This window comes from Chiloscyllium plagiosum, unplaced genomic scaffold, assembly GCF_037043375.1.
Source record: "Chiloscyllium plagiosum isolate Xiang-an unplaced genomic scaffold, Cpla_swu_hap1 HiC_scaffold_43, whole genome shotgun sequence".
Lineage (NCBI taxonomy): Eukaryota > Metazoa > Chordata > Chondrichthyes > Orectolobiformes > Hemiscylliidae > Chiloscyllium > Chiloscyllium plagiosum.
Genome location: NW_028270181.1, coordinates 14,496,185 through 14,515,026, shown reverse-complemented (window position 1 = coordinate 14,515,026; position 18,842 = coordinate 14,496,185). Strand labels below are relative to the sequence as shown.

The window sequence follows — 18,842 nt, the reverse complement described above, 5'->3', positions numbered from 1 at the left end:
GGGCGGCACGGTGGCACAGTGGTTAGCACTGCTGCCTCACAGCGCCAGAGACTCGGGTTCAATTCCCGACTCAGGCGACTGACTGTGTGGAGTTTGCACGTTCTCCCCGTGTCTGCGTGGGTTTCCTCCGGGTGCTCCGGTTTCCTCCCACAATCCAAAAAAAATGTGCGGGTCAGGTGAATTGGCCATGCTAAATTGCCCGTAGTGTTAGGTTAAAGGGGTAAATGTAGGGGTATGGGTGGGTTGCGCTTCGGCGGGTCGGTGTGGACTTATTGGGCCGAAGGGCCTGTTTCCACACTGTAAGTAATCTAATCAAGTAATCTAAAAAAAAAGGTCTCACTCTGTTATGGGGTGGGTCAAGGATCCAAAAATTTTAAATCCATTCTTTTTAAATGAGTTTATAATTTCATTATAAATAATGCACAGAGGAAATGTTCTCCTAGCATCCATTCTCTTCCCCCGATAGTAGGTAAGAACACAAAAACGCTTCAACTCAATGCAGGGCTCACCTGGAAGGGCTGTTGGCACAGGTGAATATCTTCCTCGAGGTTTAATCATTGAGCTCCTGATTCCAAGCACTCCCTACCCTCACACTTTTGCCATTGACCTCCTGAACTGTTCAAAAAGAAAGTAAAAAGAAAATGTGTTTATTTTCTTCCAAGTGATTAATCTTTTGTTGTGATTATAATGAGGTCAGGCAGCTGGACCTCATAGGATATGAGTTCCTGGATTGGGGCTGTTAATCTGGTACGATCAGGGAGCACTGGCTGTCAGAGAAAAGAGGCGTATCAGAGATTCTGATACTGTGGGAGCTGACTCTGACGAGACAAGAGTCAAAGACTTTCCATGTGTAAATAAAGGGCTACTCTGGGGAGTTATTTTACTTTAATGCTTGGACAACTTTGAAATGTTGGCATCTCCAAGACATCCCACTGTACATTGTCCTGTATCAAAGTGGTCAACAAATTATCATTATTAGATTGGAGACAAGTACCAGTGTGCATTCAAAATAATGGATTTGTTTTTAAACGGTGCACTCCACAATAGCAAGCCTGCCAGCTGTGGAATTCACTTAGAAGTTGTCATTTGGTAGCCCAAAACTTTCAGTATTGCTATAAAACATACATGTTTTGTTGAAGCTTTTTGTCTTGAGCTCATCAGGGCAAGTTCCAACAAAATACAAAGTAAAGGGAAAACAACATTTGTAGTGCATGAGAAGAGATTGTCAATTGGTTGGCAAGTGACACAATTGTTAGAAGCTTTGTTGTTTACCATGGCCCAAGCCATTGTTTACTGTGTACGCCTGATGCTAAAATAGGGCACATCAAAGGATAATGGCCACCCTGAGCTGATCATTGCTGAATTTTGTGCAAGGTCATGAATGGGCCCGAGGCTGTCACCTACATTCTCTCTAGTTTTTGCTTCCCCAGTGTGAATCTCTGAGGTCCATGCACGACAGCAGCTTCCAGAACTGCAAGGCAATGCATCCGTACTCCAATCAGTATGCATGGACCCTCTGAGCAGCTGTGCGGCCACACAGACTTAGAGGGAACAGAGGCCATCACTATTCACCCTGGAAAAGTGCCCAGTAATCTTTTATTTCAAAAATGTACTTTATTCATGAAAAATATCTTTGTATATATATATTGCCACAAATCAGTTTGGTTCTGTATAGTATCATAGGTGAAAGCGGAGACTGCAGAAGGGCGCATAACCGAAACGTCAAATCTCCTGCTCCTGGGATGCTGCCTCACCTGCTGTGCTTTTCCAGCACTCTCTCAACTTTGTATAGTAGCATGTCAAGTAAACATTCTGGTGATGAGGCATTCTGCCAAACGACTTTGACAGTCTGATCACGGAACCATGCAACATGATCCACCCTCTCCTTTTCCCACAGGTTCTCAAAGATGCTAACTGCTGACCACTTTCTGAAGGACTTGTGGTCAAAGGTGTTTTTCTTTGCAAATTTCCCTACAAAGGACAGGTGATACAGCATTTACCCTGTGAGCAATATTTGAGCAACAGTTGAAGCTAGCTGTTTTATGCTGTTATTATACACTAGACTTGACCAATCAAAGTCAACCTGCCTTGAATAAATATGAAAAAAGGTTAGCAACTCACTGTTAGTCATCATTAACTGGTGCATTCTTCATGGCTGACAATCAATTAGTATCCTCCTCAAATAGAGTATTTCTTGCAAATTGCCCTGATGAGATGAAAGATTTTAACTAATTGTGTCTTTTCATCAGCAATATTTAAATTCATTCATACATGACAGCTGTACCTGCTGATGTGAGTGTTGGATGGCGCACAATCTTAAAATTATAAAAACCATAATCTGAATAACTATAATGTCTCCTGAAGCATTTCTGTTGGTACTGCTGCCTTGCTGAGAGACTTTCTCATTGTATTGCATTTGTCTGAAACTCCTTTCTCTCCCATTTTATGAACAAAATTATTTTAAACTGTTTGACAACTCCAAAAGTGGCAATGACAGGAATTTCAATCAGGCGTCTTCAATATTTATACTCACAAGTCTAACAGTGTAATTTCAGGGTTGATGTGCCATCATTTTGTGTCTCTTTCTCCATTGCGCTCTTTATTCTTTGTTAGGCAAGTCTCTCAATAATGTACACTTAGTAAAGTGGTTCACAGACTAAGTGTACAGTGAACTAAGTGTGCTTCATTGTCCCAGTGGCCAAGTGTTTGTTTGTATGTTGTCACAGTAAATGACTTAGCTTTTAGTCAGCTGGTCCAGTTTGGATGAATAAACATGCCAAACAGGCCTTTTCCTGAAACAAATGTTCAAGAACATTATAAAGCAATGTCCAAATTACATTCTTCACAAAATTCTATTTCATTTTAATTGTAATTGGACATAAAATATTGCAGATACTGGAAATCTGAAATAAAAGCAGAAAGTGCTGAAAAATTCAGCAGGTTTGTGGCCGCACCTGGAGGGAGAGAAACAGAGTTAAGAGTTGGGGATGGCACAGTGGCTCAGTGGTTAGCACTGCTGCCTCACAGTGCCAAGGACCCATGTTCAGTTCCTGCCTTGGGTGACCGTCTGTGTGGAATTTGCACATTCTCCTCCCACAATCCAAAGATGTGTAGGTTAGGTTGGATTGGCCATGCTAAATTGCCCATAGGGTCAAGGGTAAATGTATGGTAGGGGAAATGAGTGTGACGAGGGTTGCACTTCGGAGGGTCGGTGTGGACTTGGAGGGCCTGTTTCCACACTGTAGGGAATATATATATAATCTAGCATTTTGAGTCCTATGACTGTTCTTCAGAGCTACACCTACACAGTCTGCATCATGAAGATAACAGTCCCTCCAAATGTCACCCTCTCTTCCACCTCTTTGAAAATATTGACAAGACTGCCACCGTTCAAAAGCTCAGGCATTGATATTCAGTGGGTATTCAGCTAGATTACACTTGGGACTACATTCAGGTGAGCACAGCACTGTAGCTGGCCAAGGAAGAAATGCATCAGGTCAGTGGCACGCAGGGGACTGCTTATTAAACACTGGTTTATCTCCAGGCATGAGAGTAAGCCATGATGTCTGCCATTAATAATGTTATCAAAATGCTCACGTTGACAGTGGAGGAGCAGCCAGTTTTGTCAGCAACACTTAGGAGATTGGATCCTACCTTGTAAGAGTCCACCAATACCATAGGTATTGTGTTGTTGTGCCTGGGTCTGGCTGTGTCATATCAAAGGATAGTTGGCATTTGCCAAGCAGAGCCAGGTTCAGCACACTCAGTTTCTTAATAGTTGGGCGGACTGCTGACCAAGATGAGTATCCGGTTGACCTTACAAGATCAACGAGTTGCAAGGTATTCGCTCTGACTTTTGTATTGGAAATTGTTGCTCTCTCGTTTCTCTGCCTAGGAAAAGAGCAACTTACATATTAACGAGGCTTGAATAGATAATACTGAGATGTTAATGCAAGCAAATAGACTCCTTGTCAGTCACTGGTGATATTCTCATCTAGCTGATTAATCCTGATGTGCAAAGTTGGACTTTTCTCTTTGATAGCGAGAATCTCCTTTTTTAAACTTTTGTTGTACTTTCCCAACTGTCTCACCGTTAACCATGTCATTCAGGGGCTGGGAGAATTTGTCTGATACTTTTAGCAACATTCATACACTTTAATTTCAAATTCAGGTTAATTCGTAACTTGGTAAATCTGTCCCTCTAGTGGCATTCATCCACATTACTGTAGTTTGAATGATCTTTCTTCCTATGTGCGCAAGCTCCCAAAAGCACGTCCTTGACTCATTATCTGCTGATACCACTGTTCAGGACAAAGACAAACTTCAGATGCTGGAATCCAAAATAGACAGGCAGGGAGGCTGGAAGAACACAGTAAACCAGGCAGCATCAGGAGGTGTAGCAATCGATGTTTCAAGTCTAACCTGAAGAAGGATTACACCTGAAACATCGACTTCTATATTCCCTGATGCTGCCTGGCTTGCTGATATGACTGTTAGGGGTAGAGGTGCAGAGGAAGGATGGAACAGCAACCAAACCTGTGGTGTTAGCAGTAATCCTGAACTGCATGTGAGCTGACTAATCGACCCTCAGTTTGTGCATTTAGAACAGATGGAAAAATGTTTCAAGACTCTTGTGTACTGTCATCAAGTTTTAATGCTGAGATTTAAAACAATGGGTTAAACTGCATTTCCCCAACTGAAAAACCATGCTGAAAAATAAACTTTACGTGTGCTATCATTTAAATAGTACAATATTTGTATATAAAATTCTACAGCACAAAAGGTACCTGCTCAATTAGTCTGAATTATTATATTTGCTTAGACATACTCCATATTGTACCATTCTGTAGTTGCAATAATTAAGTATTCTGTATAGATAGTTACCTCATCAACCTATTCAGAGATGTTATTGCACACCTTTGAAAGAGGTGGAACTTGAATTTAGGCTTCTGGCTGAGAGGTAGGACCTCTACCACTGTGCCATATGGGCCCCAAACATTTTATATATAAGATTGTCACAGATTCTTCTCACACTGGTGTATTCTGAACTGTATCAAATAGCATTAACTGACAGCTCAGCATCAATCAACTTAAATTAACAGAGAACTGACAGTTTTTCATTGCTCAGTTGAGTGTTTCTGTTAATATGCAATTGGCCAACTCATTGCAGCACATTTTATGATGGTTTTTTGAAGCTTATATTTGTGTAAGCCATCCTTAAGGACTCAGCAGTTAACTTGGTTAGTACATTGTGAACACCACTGTAGGATCCCATGAGATGACTAAGCTGAAAAGGTAGAGATGTTATCAGTGTACAGTACTGACAATGCATGCTCAATATGGAAAGTATTACACTTCTCAACCCAAATATTCCCCAAACTCAGAATCATAAACATTTAAAATATTCAGAACCTGATTCTATAAAAATCTTTGCTAAAGCTCTACATATTAAATTGTTCTCTTCTTTCCTTACTGGTCTGCATCTCCCTCTGCTTCACATGGTTATCCAATTTTCCTTAAAAAATGCTATGTTCTCAACCACCTCCTGTGGTAAAGCACTCCATTCTCCAACAGCTGTTTGTATGAAGACATTCCTTTAAACTTTCTTTTTATCCTCATTACAGTAAATTATAAAGCTTCTGAATTGATATTTGAACAAGAATGACATATTTATTTAACACATTTAAAGTGATAAAATGTCCCAGGGTGCTTCAGAGCAGCATTTTAAAACAAAATAATGTCATGATGTTCCAGAAATTCAGACAAAAAGATAAATTTTAAAGAATGTTTTATACAAGGAGAGAGAGGTAGAGGTGAAGAGGTGTAACAAGTATAGGCAGCCATTTGCACAGCCACCAATGATGGATCAATTAAAATTGAAGATGCACAAGAGACCAGAATTAGGGGAGCAGAATATCTCAGAGGGCTGTGCGACTGGAGGAACTTACTGAGATAGAGAGGTGTGAGGCCATGGAAGGTTTTGAAAATGTGGATGGGAATATTAAAATCATGTAGGCCAGTGAACTCAAGAGTTGTAGGGAAATGAAACCCCTGAGAGTCAAGACAACAGGCTGTATAATTTTGGATGATGCCAAGTTTACTAAAGTAGAATATGAGAGGCCAGTCAGCAAAAGATTGGCGTATTTGAGCCCAGAGATAACAAAGTCAAGAACAAGGGTCTCAGTAACAGATGAACAGTGACAGGCTATTTCAACATGGTTACTGAGTTGGAAATAACTGGTTTTAGAGATTAATGTATATGAATATATGGTTAAAAGCTTATCTCAGGATCAAATGTGACACCAAGATTGTAAACAGCCTAGTTTAATCTCAAACTGTAGCCAGGGGCAAGGATAGAGTTGGTAACTAGGGGAATAGAGTAGGGACTGAAAACAATGTCCCAATATTTATTTGCAGGAAATGTCTGCTCACCCAGTACTGCAATTGGATAAACAGTCTGATAATTTAACAACAAGAGGAGGACTGGAGAGAGGTGAGGTACAGCTCAGGGATCATTAATGCCTGTGTGAAAATAACATTCTGGCTTTAGATGATGTACTGAGGGGTGGCATCTAAATGAGAAGTAAAAGGGGCGGGGACAAGGATACCAGAGGGAATGGTATATTAATTGTAAGAAACTTTTCATTTCATCCGAACAACATAATAAGAAGGCTGCTCAGTGCATTTTATTGTCAGTGTGTGTTTTTAAACAGGGCTATTGTTTTACTGAATTCTTATTTTCCAGATTTCTGATTCACCCAACTACGGGGATTATATACACTCAGCCTTGGGCTGTGCTGGATGCTGAGGTACAATCTAGATACAATTTTCACATCAAAGCGGCAGATGTGGAAGGAAAGCATAGCTTGGCTGAAGTCTTTGTAACAGTTCTAGATGTCAATGATCACTACCCAGAATTTAGTGAGGGGATTTTGGAGAAAGTTATGATCATTGGATTGCCTGTGAAAGTCGAGGTAAGAATTGATGACAAAATAATGTAATATGTTATTGCCTTAGTATACAAGATGTGAATAAGATCAATGTTAACAGAGATTGCATTTCTCAGTTGAAGTTTCAGGTTGAGTATATTTGTCAGGCATTGATACTGTTAGAGAATAATGGGCTCTGGATTTGTGGTCATACCAGGATGATTTTTAATGTCAGCCATCTCACAGGGCTCAAGCACAATGAGGAAAGATTTGAAAGGATTCACACCTTCTGTGGTAAGAAAGGCAGATTTCCAGGGACGTGAGAGCAAATGACCCACCCAAAGTTCCATAGTGCATGGTGCATCAGTACACTGCGCAATCAAGTACTTTATTTACTGTTAGCTATACCGACTGTGACTAGTTTTGAGAGTATAATCGATCAGATCAGGTGAACAATACGTTGGTGTTGGTGTTGGCAATGACAAAAACGTTGTACTCTCCAAGGGACTGGATTGCACCAGTCACATGGTGAATTTCTGGATGCTGAGAAAGAGAAGGGTTTTAAGGAGACTTTGAGAATAGAAGGAAGCAGGAAGATGGAAAGGTTTAAAAAGCATAGGAGTGAAAAAGCATGGACACCAGAAATTCAGGTGTAAAGCGTAGAGAGGGAACAAATATTAGAGCACAGTTGAAGGCAATATGATACAACATTGGATTAGGAGGAGACTGCAAGAAGCATTGCGGAGTAAGTCTATAAAGTGATTTGAAAACAGATACAGATTCAATAATTGATGTGCTGGTGGATATCCAATCAAAGGAAGATAAGGTACTTGATGACAGGATCAATAGTATTTGGGGTTTAAGATGGAATAGAATACGGGTGGCTGTTCTTCGTGTGATTTGTGTCATATACATCCATGAGTATGCTAGTGAAATCAAACCTCTGGTTTGTAAAAAGATGGATGAAGGTTTCAAGAATAGCATGCTGAACCAACATCACAAAAACTTCAAAACTGAGAAGATGTAATAGTGAAGTATTTAAAGCACATATATTACAGTCCTACATCCATCAACGATCTCCTTAGCACAGTTCTGATTATTTACAAGTTGCAAAGGTGAAACAAAAAAAAATACAGAATGATTCCTTCTAATAGGCTTCAGGACTAATTGTTCCATTGCTGGGTGGTAGCTAGAGCAGGTAAGAGGAGTAGAGATCCCTGCTATTTGAATCTTTCTGTAATTCCAGATATCAATAAAGGGGGAAAATATTTTGCCCAGCGTAACAGTTGAAAAACATTTGAAGTTCAGTTCTGTCACAAGTAGTGCTGTCACCAACACCTTGCAATTCACTCACACTTTTAAGTGATCTCTTGAATTGTGTCTGTACTTTTACTGTAGGCCAAAGATGAAGATGCAGAAGAACCGAATAATATTGTAGATTACTCAATAATGCAAGCAGATCCTGCAAATGTTTTTGACATTAATCAAGCCACAGGGGAGATTGTGCTGAAGTCCTACATCAAATCTCTGGAGGTCATTCACAACATCACCAGAAACAAAGACTGTCAGTGGTCACTAGTGGTGCTAGCTAAGGACAGAGGCTCTCCTTCCTTCAGCACAACAGCAGTTGTGAGGATCGACATTACAGAGGAGGTAAGTACATGTTCTCTGAAGGTGTACATGCAAACTGTACAAGAATGTAAAGGCATGGTGGCTCAGTGGTTAGCACTGCTGCCTCACAGCACCAGGGACCTGGGTTCAATTCCAGCCTCAGGCCACTGTCTGTGTGGAATTTGCACATTCTCCCCGTGTCTGCATGGGTCCCCTCTGGGTGCTCTGGTTTCCTTCCACAATCCAAAGGTTATGTGCAGGTTATGTGAATTGGCCATGCTAAATTGCCCATAGTGTTCAGGGGTAAATATAGAGTAGTAGGATAGGGGAATAGGTCTGGGTGGGTTACTCTTCAGTGGTTCGTTGTGCACTTGTTGGATTGAAGGGCCTGTTTCCACAGTATAGGATTCTATATAATTCTAAACTGCTTCAGTCTGACAGATTTGAATGATCCGCATGAATGGGTATTAATAATTTAAAGTAACAAGACATCCCATCATCTTTTGAATCTACTGATTACTCATCAGTGCTGTCAGATCAAGTTATAGCATAGTGTGACTCAATGACATGGTTTCTCATGAGTCTCACGAGGCAGTGATTATTCCAATTTAAGGGTACCTTGTCCTGAAATAGGTGCTCTCATTCATGGTCTTGATGGGGAAAGTTAGGTAGAATGAGCAAGGAAATTTGATTTCCTCCTCTCAAGTACCAACAAAAGGCTGGTTTTAGGATTATTCAGGCTATCTGTGACTGAAAAACACAGTCACTGTTTTCTCTTCAAAGTCCAAATAGAAACAGTTTTGGAAAAAGGTCTCAGTGTTAATCTTCTGTCCTAATTCACAGAAGATGCAAGTAAAATATTGAATTATGGTCAGGCTAGAAGTACATTGCTATAAAATGTGCCAGGCAAAAGTGGGTGTTGCAGATGCTGGAGATTAGAGTCAAGATTAGAATGGTGTTGGAAAAGCACAACAGGTCAGGCAGCATCCGAGAAGCAGGAAAATCGATGTTTCGGGCAAAAGCCCTTCATCAAGAAAGCCCTTCCCTCGATTTTCCTGCTTCTCTGATGCTGCCTGACCCATTGTGCTTTTCCAGCACCACGCTAATCTTGACGAGAAATGTGCCATCCAATCAAGATATATATGGTTCCATCAGTTATTAATTTCTTGCAATGCAACAGTAACTACACTCAAAAGTACTTCATTGTAAAGATGTGAAGAATTTTGAGATGTCCAGTGATCATGAAAAGCACTATACCTTTCTTTTTGTAGCAAGCAGTCATGGTTTACATTCAATTCAATAACATGCAACAATTGTAAAAAGGCAAAAATGATCATTGTAGCATTCAAAAACCATTAATTTATTGAGATAAAATTTCTACCTTTATAGATGGAATATGCTGTGAAGGCAATTTTATAAACTGAGTGATTTTGTGTTTGAAGAAAGTTCTCCACAAAAGCCTGTTTTCTCTCTTGTGCACTTGTCAGTAAATGGGAGGCAAACCTATGGTAGCGTGCAGGTAGGCACAAATCCCTGATCGCAGGCCCAGCTGGGTGAACATTGAAATCAGAAAGTAATATTTTTAAACTAGTTTTAAATTTCATCTCTTAACTTCATTTGCTTAAAATTGTGTAAAGTGGAAACTGAAGAGCATTTTGTAAACATTTCTACATTTTTGCTGATTCTATTTCACTACCTAAGGATCTCCAGATTGCTTTAAAACTTAAGTGTCATAATGTTTAACAGCTGAATATCCTGCATTTGTACAAGCTGATCTTAGTACACTATATTGACCACACTCCAATCTTTAACACTGAAATCCAATGTTTTAACATTTTCAGATTAAATCAAGGCTAAACTCTTATATTTTGGGCCTAAGGAACCAGCCCTGGCGAATATTTAGGATTTGTTTGAGCATGGTCACCTTCATCGTTTCTCTAACAGTAATTATATCCGGTCTGATGTTCTGGAAAACTGTGAAAAGATCCAGAATACACCCAAGCAGCAAGATCCGAAAGATTGTCAAGAGACCTGCACAAAGAAAAGTGGCTGATTAGAGCACTCTCTTTGATGGTGCAGGATTGTACCTGCAGATGTCCACAGTATGTCAGAGTAGATACAAACAAAATTTTTTATTTCCTCTTCCAATGCTAATACTGTGCAGGTCTGTAAAAGAGTACAGAAGTGATACATGGAAATGTGATGGATGTTGGCTTTCTATGCAGTGATCTTTTGCAAGAGTACAAAAGCTAATGGAAAGTACTCAGATTTATTGGATGGGATGTTAGAAATTTGCATTGTGAGGACCACTGTCCATATATCCTGCACTGGGTATATAATGCCACATATATTCCACAAATGTGGTGGAAATCTCCAAATGTTATGCAGCAACATTCTCAATGTCAACCATGGTTTTCCCATATGGAAAGCTTTAATCCTGCTCATCACTGGATTTGAGACAGGTGCCATCTCACAGCACAAGTCATCCTGAATGACTGGCACTTGTCTTTAGCGAGTGACTTAAAGCTGCCTTTGGTTAGAAGCCTAGTCGGAGATTACTTATCTAGCATGCAGTTGGAGAATCTATGAAAGGAAAGGACTTAAAATTAGGAGGGAAGAAATTACTTTTAAATTAAAGTAAATGAATCTACGTTACATGCTAATAGTAACACTTGTGACCTATTCTAGTCGAGAACTGGAGACGAACAACATTCCTCGACTATTGAATTTGGCATCACACCTTAGCCTGATATGATTGAGGAATATGATTAATGCTGCTCTAGGGAAGCAAGATCAAGTGAGGCTTTTGTACACTTGAGAAAATGATGTACAAAACAGAATATTGATTAAATAGTAAATAAGTGTTGCACCAATGAAAAACCTAGTCTAAGGGACTAAATCACTTGTTTTCTTTGTACTCTTTTACAGACTTCAGGCAAAGGGCACATGGCAGACTTTTTGTTGCAATCTAAAGATAATCCTATGAAAACCCTAGGAGTGCTAGCTGGCATAGTTTGTTTTTTTGTGATGCTGACAATTTTAATTTCGACAATCTTATTTTGGCGGAACAAAAAGTCCAACAGAGTTGGCCCAGTGAGGCGTATCATAAAGAAAAGGCCACGCCATAGATCAAAGACTCGCAGATCTAAATGGTTTCAAAATAAGAAATCAGGCAAAAGAAACATTGGTTTCACAGCTTCTGAAGCCAACCACCATTTGCAAGATGTGAGCACTAAATGTAACCGTCCACCACTTCCGTTGCCATGTGCACCTTTGCTTCCTCCTCAATCTTTCATACTCCCGACCAGTCTCAACAAGCCAGATTGGAACCTGCCGACAGTGTCGGGATCACTCAGCTCCAAGGGGTCCCATATCCCACAACAGGCAAAATGCAAGATGTCGAACATCAACAGTGCCCTGGTGTCAGAGCTTAAACAACGATTCGAACAGAAAAAGAATGAAGATGCTTCTAAGCTATATTTATGAAATATCCGTGCTATTATAAAGTACTTAAAATAATGTGATTGAAATGCTACATGGGAAGGTTTCTAATCAAGTCAGAAGCGTTGATTTTCTACATTGTGCAAAGTTTAAAAGTTCCACAGGTTATAAAGGCACAAAATCTGCGTGCCTATCTATGTGTTCTACTCTCTGAATCAGATTACTGCAGCCTCCTGCAGAACAGGGAATTCAACTTTAACATGTGCTGACTGTTTCACATGCTGCCCCAACAGATGCATGGCTATTGAGTAGTGAGAGATTGGGGGTCTGAGAGAGGAGAGTGTCAAAGGGGGGGAAATGTGGGTGAGACCAGAATATTCAGTAAAGTGGAACTCAGTCAGAAGTGCACTTTGCAGCTATACCACCACCATCACATATTAGATATTAGATAAACCCCTTCTTTTAATCCCCAAATATTGATCTTATTCATGAATGGAGACAGTAATTTTCAAACATTGATTCAGAATACCAAGGAATGGCATCATATTAAACGTATGCTTGAAGAAATGTTGAGTAACCTGCATTTTAATTTAAAGCATTCCACTCTTTTAAAGCTACTGAAGGCAAATGGATCCCCCTGCTGGGGAATACTTGAGGAAAACACTACAGCACACTCTTAATTAAAAAGGAGTAAAATGTTTTTGGACTGCAAGAAGATGTACCTTGTTTCAATTGCAGAGATTTCGTTCAAATTGGCAATATTAACCTAAATGTCTGATGATGTAATGCAATTGAGTATAAGTGTGTATTGTGAAAATATACTTGATCCACTTTCTAGAATACTGACCATGCAATGTTAAGAAAATGAAATATCAGTGATAGCATGTGATAAATTAATGCATTAAAGTTTAAGGGTGGATGTATAACCATGATCTTATTAAATGCAGGACAGGTATTAAGGGTGCTAAATGGGTTCACGTTCTTATTGCCAACCAGAAAAAGACTCTGAGGTAGATTTAAGCAAAAGTTAACATCTAAATTTGCACCACAAGGTACTGATGTACAAATGCTTTATGTGCTCATTCAAAATTCTTCAATTTTAGTGGACACACGTTCAAAGATTAACCTATTTATTAAAACAGGACAAGGAAATGTTTATTACAAACTTTCTAGGCAATCCATGCTAGTCCACATAGGCATTTCATGGCCAAGCTAAGATGTAGGTATAATGGAGCATACCTTCCAGTCTAAATTATCACTTGTATCTCCCAGTTCTATTTTAGATAGGTTTGGTAATTTGTGCCTATATAGTTAAGTGTAGCATCAGTAAGTTGGTAGAAGATTAAAGAAAATATTTTTAATCTATTATTGTACAGACAGTGTGTTAAAATGGAAGGAAGAATGGAGAGAATCTAATTAAAAACATTTATCATTTCTGGCTTATCTGCAATCATTATCGAGGGAAATAGCAGAGAAACTAGATTTTTTGATACGACCATTGGCGAAGAGAGGGATTCATATTTTTGGCATGTCTTAAAATTGGAATAATGATGAATGTGCATAATACTCATCCATACTGTGGTTGAAAATATGTAGGTCTCATGTCAAACTCCCTCCCTCTTTTCCCTATCTAGTTGATACTACTACCAAAGGTCATGGGCAATAAAACTGAGATATTAAGAGAAAGCAGAAATGAGAAATGAGTTTAGTACATTTCTTGTGAACATGTGATAAACATGTTGATTTGTACTTCAAATTGTTTTTATAAATAAAGTTTGTGTACTGAAGAATTCTGATGTCTTAGTTCATGTGCTTTTTAAAAAAAATTGTTTCACAGGATGTGGCCATCCCTGCCTAGGGCAATATTTGTCGTCATTCTCCGATTGCCCTTGAAATGATGGTGGTGATTGCCTTCTTGAACCTCTGCAGTTTATGTAACACTATGTGTTTTGCAATTTTAGTTTGTGGCTACAACTGGTTGGCTGCTGAATATAAAACCATTTGAAAAGCCTACCTTACGAGAAAGTCATTTTGGGTATATTCTGTCAACATCAAATTTATTACAACTTGGATTAGAGGAATGTATTGGTAATCAACGCGTATTATACCACAAATTGTTCCATTAGTGCAAATGTTGTGATTCAATCACCAAAACTACCAATTGTTTCTCTTTAGTAATGCTATCCAGAATGACAGGGACTACTTTCACTAGGTTTCTTTAATTAACTCGAAATAATCAGTTTATTATAAAGCATAACTAATTTCTAAATAAAAACTGTCAAAACTAGTGAAGATTAAATTATAATCCTCAATTAGGACTGTATGACGAGCACAAAACAAAAAATAACATAAACTCTGCAGAGATGATAAAAGCATAAAGGGGAAAACATAAATAGATTTGAACAAATTCTTGTTGATAAAATCAAATTTATGACAGCCACGTTTCACTGTGATGTGAAAGTGCCAGTATTGGACTGGTTGGGCAAGGTCAAAAGTCACACAACACCAGATTATAGTCCAACAGATTTATTTGAAAACACAAGGAGCCTCACTCCTTCTTTAGGTGCTAGTGGGAGAGGGAGACCTTAGACACAGAATTTATAAGTAAAAGATCAAAGGGTCATACAACTGATGTGAATGAATTGAACACACGTAAGATCACTGCTAAATCTTTAATCAGTTAGAATGGAGGTGCAGGTTTCAATTGATTAATACACACATCCCGAAATTTTTTTCAAGTCACTACCCTGAGATAACTTAAGGTTTTATAAACATAAAAGAGGTGACATCTCAGGTCAGACAATGCATTTTAAGTGTGAGGTCTTGTTTAGAGTTGAAAAGTGTAGCCCTGGAAAAGCACAGCAGGTCAGGCAGCATCCAAGGAGCAGGAGAATTGATGTTTCAGGCATAAGCCCTTTTTCAGGAATGCAGGGGTTGGAGGAAGGGGAGCTGACAGATAAATTGGAGGCGTGTTGGGGCTAGGAGGAAGGTAGCTGGAAAGGCGATAGGTAGATGCAGGTGGAGGTGGTGGTCGTAATAGGTTGGAGTGGAGGGTGGAACGGATAAGTGGGAAGGAAGATGGGCAGGTGGGACAGTTCAAGAGGGCAGTGCTGAGTTGGAGGGTTGGGTCTGGGATGAAGTGGGGGGAGGGGAGTTGAAGAAACTGAAGTAAAATCAATGTTGATATGGTGTAGTTGGAGGGTCCCAAGGCAGAAGATGAAGTGTTCTTCCTCCAGTCATCAGGTGGCTTGGATTTGGCAGTGGGGGATGCCCAGGACTTGCTGCCCTTGGCGGAGAGGGAGGGAGTTTGAAGTCCCAGCCACAGGGTGGTGGGGTTGTTGGTGCATGTGTCCCAGAGACATTCTCTGAAACATTCCACAAGCTGGCATCCTGCCTCTCCAGTGTAGAAGAGACCACATCAAAAACATTGGGCACTGTAGATGAGGTGTTTGGATGTGCAGGAAAATCTCTGCAGGAGTCTTTCTGTGTCTTAACCTAGAGACAGACTGGTTTTATTTCCAAAGTAGGAATTTATAAAATGCCACATTGACTGACTGTCTATAAATTTTATGCTTTTTGAACAAAATAGAACAAAATAGTCCTCAGTAACAACAAGTGCCAAATTCTAGGCACCATCCTTCAACTCATTCACTTCAATCTTGACTACAACGTTTTCACCTTCGACAACCAGTTCTTCATCCAGGCACAAGAAATAGACGTGGGGACCAAATTTGCACTCCAGTATCACTGATGTCTATTTCAAACCCACTGACTCACACAACCACCTCAACTACACCTTCTGTCACCCACCCTTCTGCAAAAATGTTATCTGCCTCTGCCATATCTACTCCCAGGATGAAATGTTCCACTCCACGACATCTCAGGTATCCTTTTACTTCAGGGACCATAATTTCCCCTCCTCAGTATTTAAGGATGCCCTCAAACTGTATCTCCTCCATTTCCCACACTTCTGCTCTCATACCCCTCCCACAACAACAATAAGGATAGAGTCCCCTTAATCTCACATACCACACCAATAATCTCCAAATCCAATGCATCATTATTTCTGCCACCTATAATCAAACCCCACCACCAAAAATATATTTCCTTCCCTACACTGCCTGCTTTCCACAGGCTCCACTCTCTCTGCGACTCCCTTGTCAACTCTCTGCGACTCCCTTGTCAACTCTACACTCCCCATCAACTTCTCCACCATACCCGGCTCCTTTTCCTGCAACTGCAAGAGGTACACCACCTGCCCCCATAACTCCCCTCTCATTTCTGTTCAAGGCCCTAAACAATCCTTCCAGATCTGACAGAGATTCACCTGCACATCATCTAACCTCATCTACTGCATCCATTGCTCACAATGTGGTCTCCTCTATACTGGGGAGACCAAATTCAGACTCAGGGACCAGTTCACGGAACATCTGCAGTCTGTACGCATCAACCAACCCGACCTTCCAGTTGCCATCTATTTTAATTCTCCCTCCCACTCCCCCAGCAACATACCAATCCTTAGCCTCCTTCACTGTCAGAGTGAGGCCAAGTGGAAACTGGAGGAACAACACCTTATATTTCACTTGGGAAGCTTACAGCTCAATGGCCTCAACATTGTCTTCACCAACTTCAAAGTCACTTCTCCCCCAGCCTTATCTTATGTCTAGCCCCACCCCTCCTCCTCACCTTTCCGAGCAGTATTAACCTGTCCATCTTTCTACTCACCCATCTGCTCCACCCTTCCCACTGACCAATCATAATAACTCCCATCTGTATCTGCCTATCACCATCCCAGTCCAAATATACCCTTGCCCCCAGCCCAAATCCCTTCCCTCCATTTTCTCCCCAGTACTGACAAAGGGTTTCAGCTTCAACCGTTGACTCTCCTGCCCCTCGGATGCTGTCTGACCTGCTGTTCCAGCTTCACATCTATTGATTCTGACTTATAGCAGCTGCAGCCCTTACTTTTTCCAAGTGGAAGATGGAGTTTAATTTGCATTTTCATAAAATAAACAAGGGCAGGACATATACAATTAATGTTAAGGTTGGGGAAGTGTTATGGAACAGAGAGACTTAGGAGTTCAGGGATATAGTTCTTTGAAAGTTATGTCACAGGTAGACAGAGTGGTTAAGAAGGTCTTTAGCACACTTGCTTTCCTTGTTCAGATTATTGAGTATAGGAGTTGGGACATCATGTTGAGGTTGTACAGGAGGTTGGTGAGGCTGCTTTTGGAGTACTGAGTATAGTTCTGGTCGCTCTGCTATAGGAAGGATATTATCAAATTAGAGAGGGTTCAAAAAAGATTTACTGGGATCCTGCAAGGATTGGAGGGTTTGAGTTATAAGGAGAGGCTGGAAAGGCTCAATTTTATCACTTGAGTGTAGGAGGTTAAAGGGTGACTTTATAGAGGTTTAGAAAATCATGAGGGGCATAGAGAAGGTGGGTAGAAAAGGTCTTTTCCCTAGGGTTAGTTAGTTCAAAACTAAAGGGTATATTTTTAAGGTGAGAGGAGAAAGATTTAAAATTGACCTGAGGGCAACCTTTTCATACAGAGGCTGGTTCATATCTGAAATCAACTGTCAGAGGAAGTGGGGGATAACATTTAAAAGACATTTGAATAGATACATGAATAGGAAAGATTGAGAGTGAAATGGGCCAAACACAGGCAAGTGGAGCAAGTCTAGTTTTAGAAACGTGGTCGGCACTGAAGAGTTGGACAAAAGCATCTCTTTCCATGTTGTGTGGCTCTATGATTTGACTGTTTCTTTCAGTTTCCAATCTTGCGAGCTTCATGGCCTTTTCCTTGATTATTCACACAACTGAAAACTTTCTTAGCTTTGAATAACGTCTTCTGGTTTCTAGCTAAACTCTTCTAGTCCTGAATTTTGATAACAAAATCCTTAGACATAAAACATGGCAGTTATCATCAGTTATCATTAACTGGTCCATTCTAAGAAGGGAATAACCAACATGCAGAGAGCATAACTGTATACACAAGGGCACAAATAATAATTAATAAATAAAAGAAAGAAGTTAACAGTAAATAGAACAAACTTGAATATGAATGGACCCTAAGATAAAAAAAACAAGAATAAAGCTCAAATGAGAGGAATTTTAAAGACAGTGTATTGGCCAAACTTTATGTTTGTAGGTATGTATGTACTGGACAAATGAGAATGCTTCCCTTCAGATATATTTGGTGCAAACTTGATGAATGGAATATTATCTGTTGACAGTTGTGCTGTGAAATTTAGGTTTTTATAAAATGCCTTAGGAGTATAAATGCAGCCTGACTAAAATCAATTCCCATTAAAGGGAAGATGATGGTTTTACATAACAGCACATTGAAATAAAAAATCTAGAAGCTGCTTACATAGTCTCATCTCACTGATGCACATCGATCAAAATTTAGGTTACATCTGGATTAACCTTCTACATAGTGTACTTCTGGCATTTGCTCTAGGTATCTATCCTTAGGATACAGCGACTGCAACATGTTAATGTAACATGTGCCATTTAACAAGCATTATGTTTTTCAGTGTAGCATTTGTTTGAAGGTCATTTATGTTCAATTGAATAATACTGTTTGATACAGTCCCTTAATAATAATAAATAGGTTGTTAATATCTTTTGCAGAGTCCACTGGGTCTGATACTGAATAAAAGTATGTACGTACTTTTAAGCAAATGAAGCATACCTGATGAGGTTATGTGCAATATTTCGCAACTATTTTATATTAGATTCACATGCAGAAATATAGTTTTACTCTCTGAATATCTATGATTTTAGCTGTTTAGTTTTTATTCTAACTTGAATATCTGAGTACAACTGGCTATTTGCAATTCTCTATTTCTCTCTAA

At 39.8% G+C, this 18,842-nt stretch overlaps 1 protein-coding gene across 3 annotated transcripts in view; it reads left to right on the top strand.

The window, feature by feature from the left end:
• The window catches only part of LOC122541871 (cadherin-related family member 1), a 42,177-nt gene extending 28,406 nt beyond the window's left edge, over positions 1-13,771 (top strand). For 2 of the 3 annotated variants that reach the window (XM_087982310.1, XM_043679022.2), the window contains 3 exons: positions 6,746-6,974; positions 8,328-8,582; positions 11,469-13,771. In XM_087982310.1, coding sequence (XP_087838436.1) covers positions 6,746-6,974; positions 8,328-8,582; positions 11,469-12,026 — 1,042 coding nt within the window. In that variant the 3' untranslated portion in view covers positions 12,027-13,771. Of the gene's footprint in view, positions 1-6,745; positions 6,975-8,327; positions 8,583-10,381 lie in introns of all 3 variants that reach the window. The other variant, XM_043679023.2, reaches the window with a different exon arrangement.
• The last annotated feature ends 5,071 nt before the right edge of the window (positions 13,772-18,842 follow it).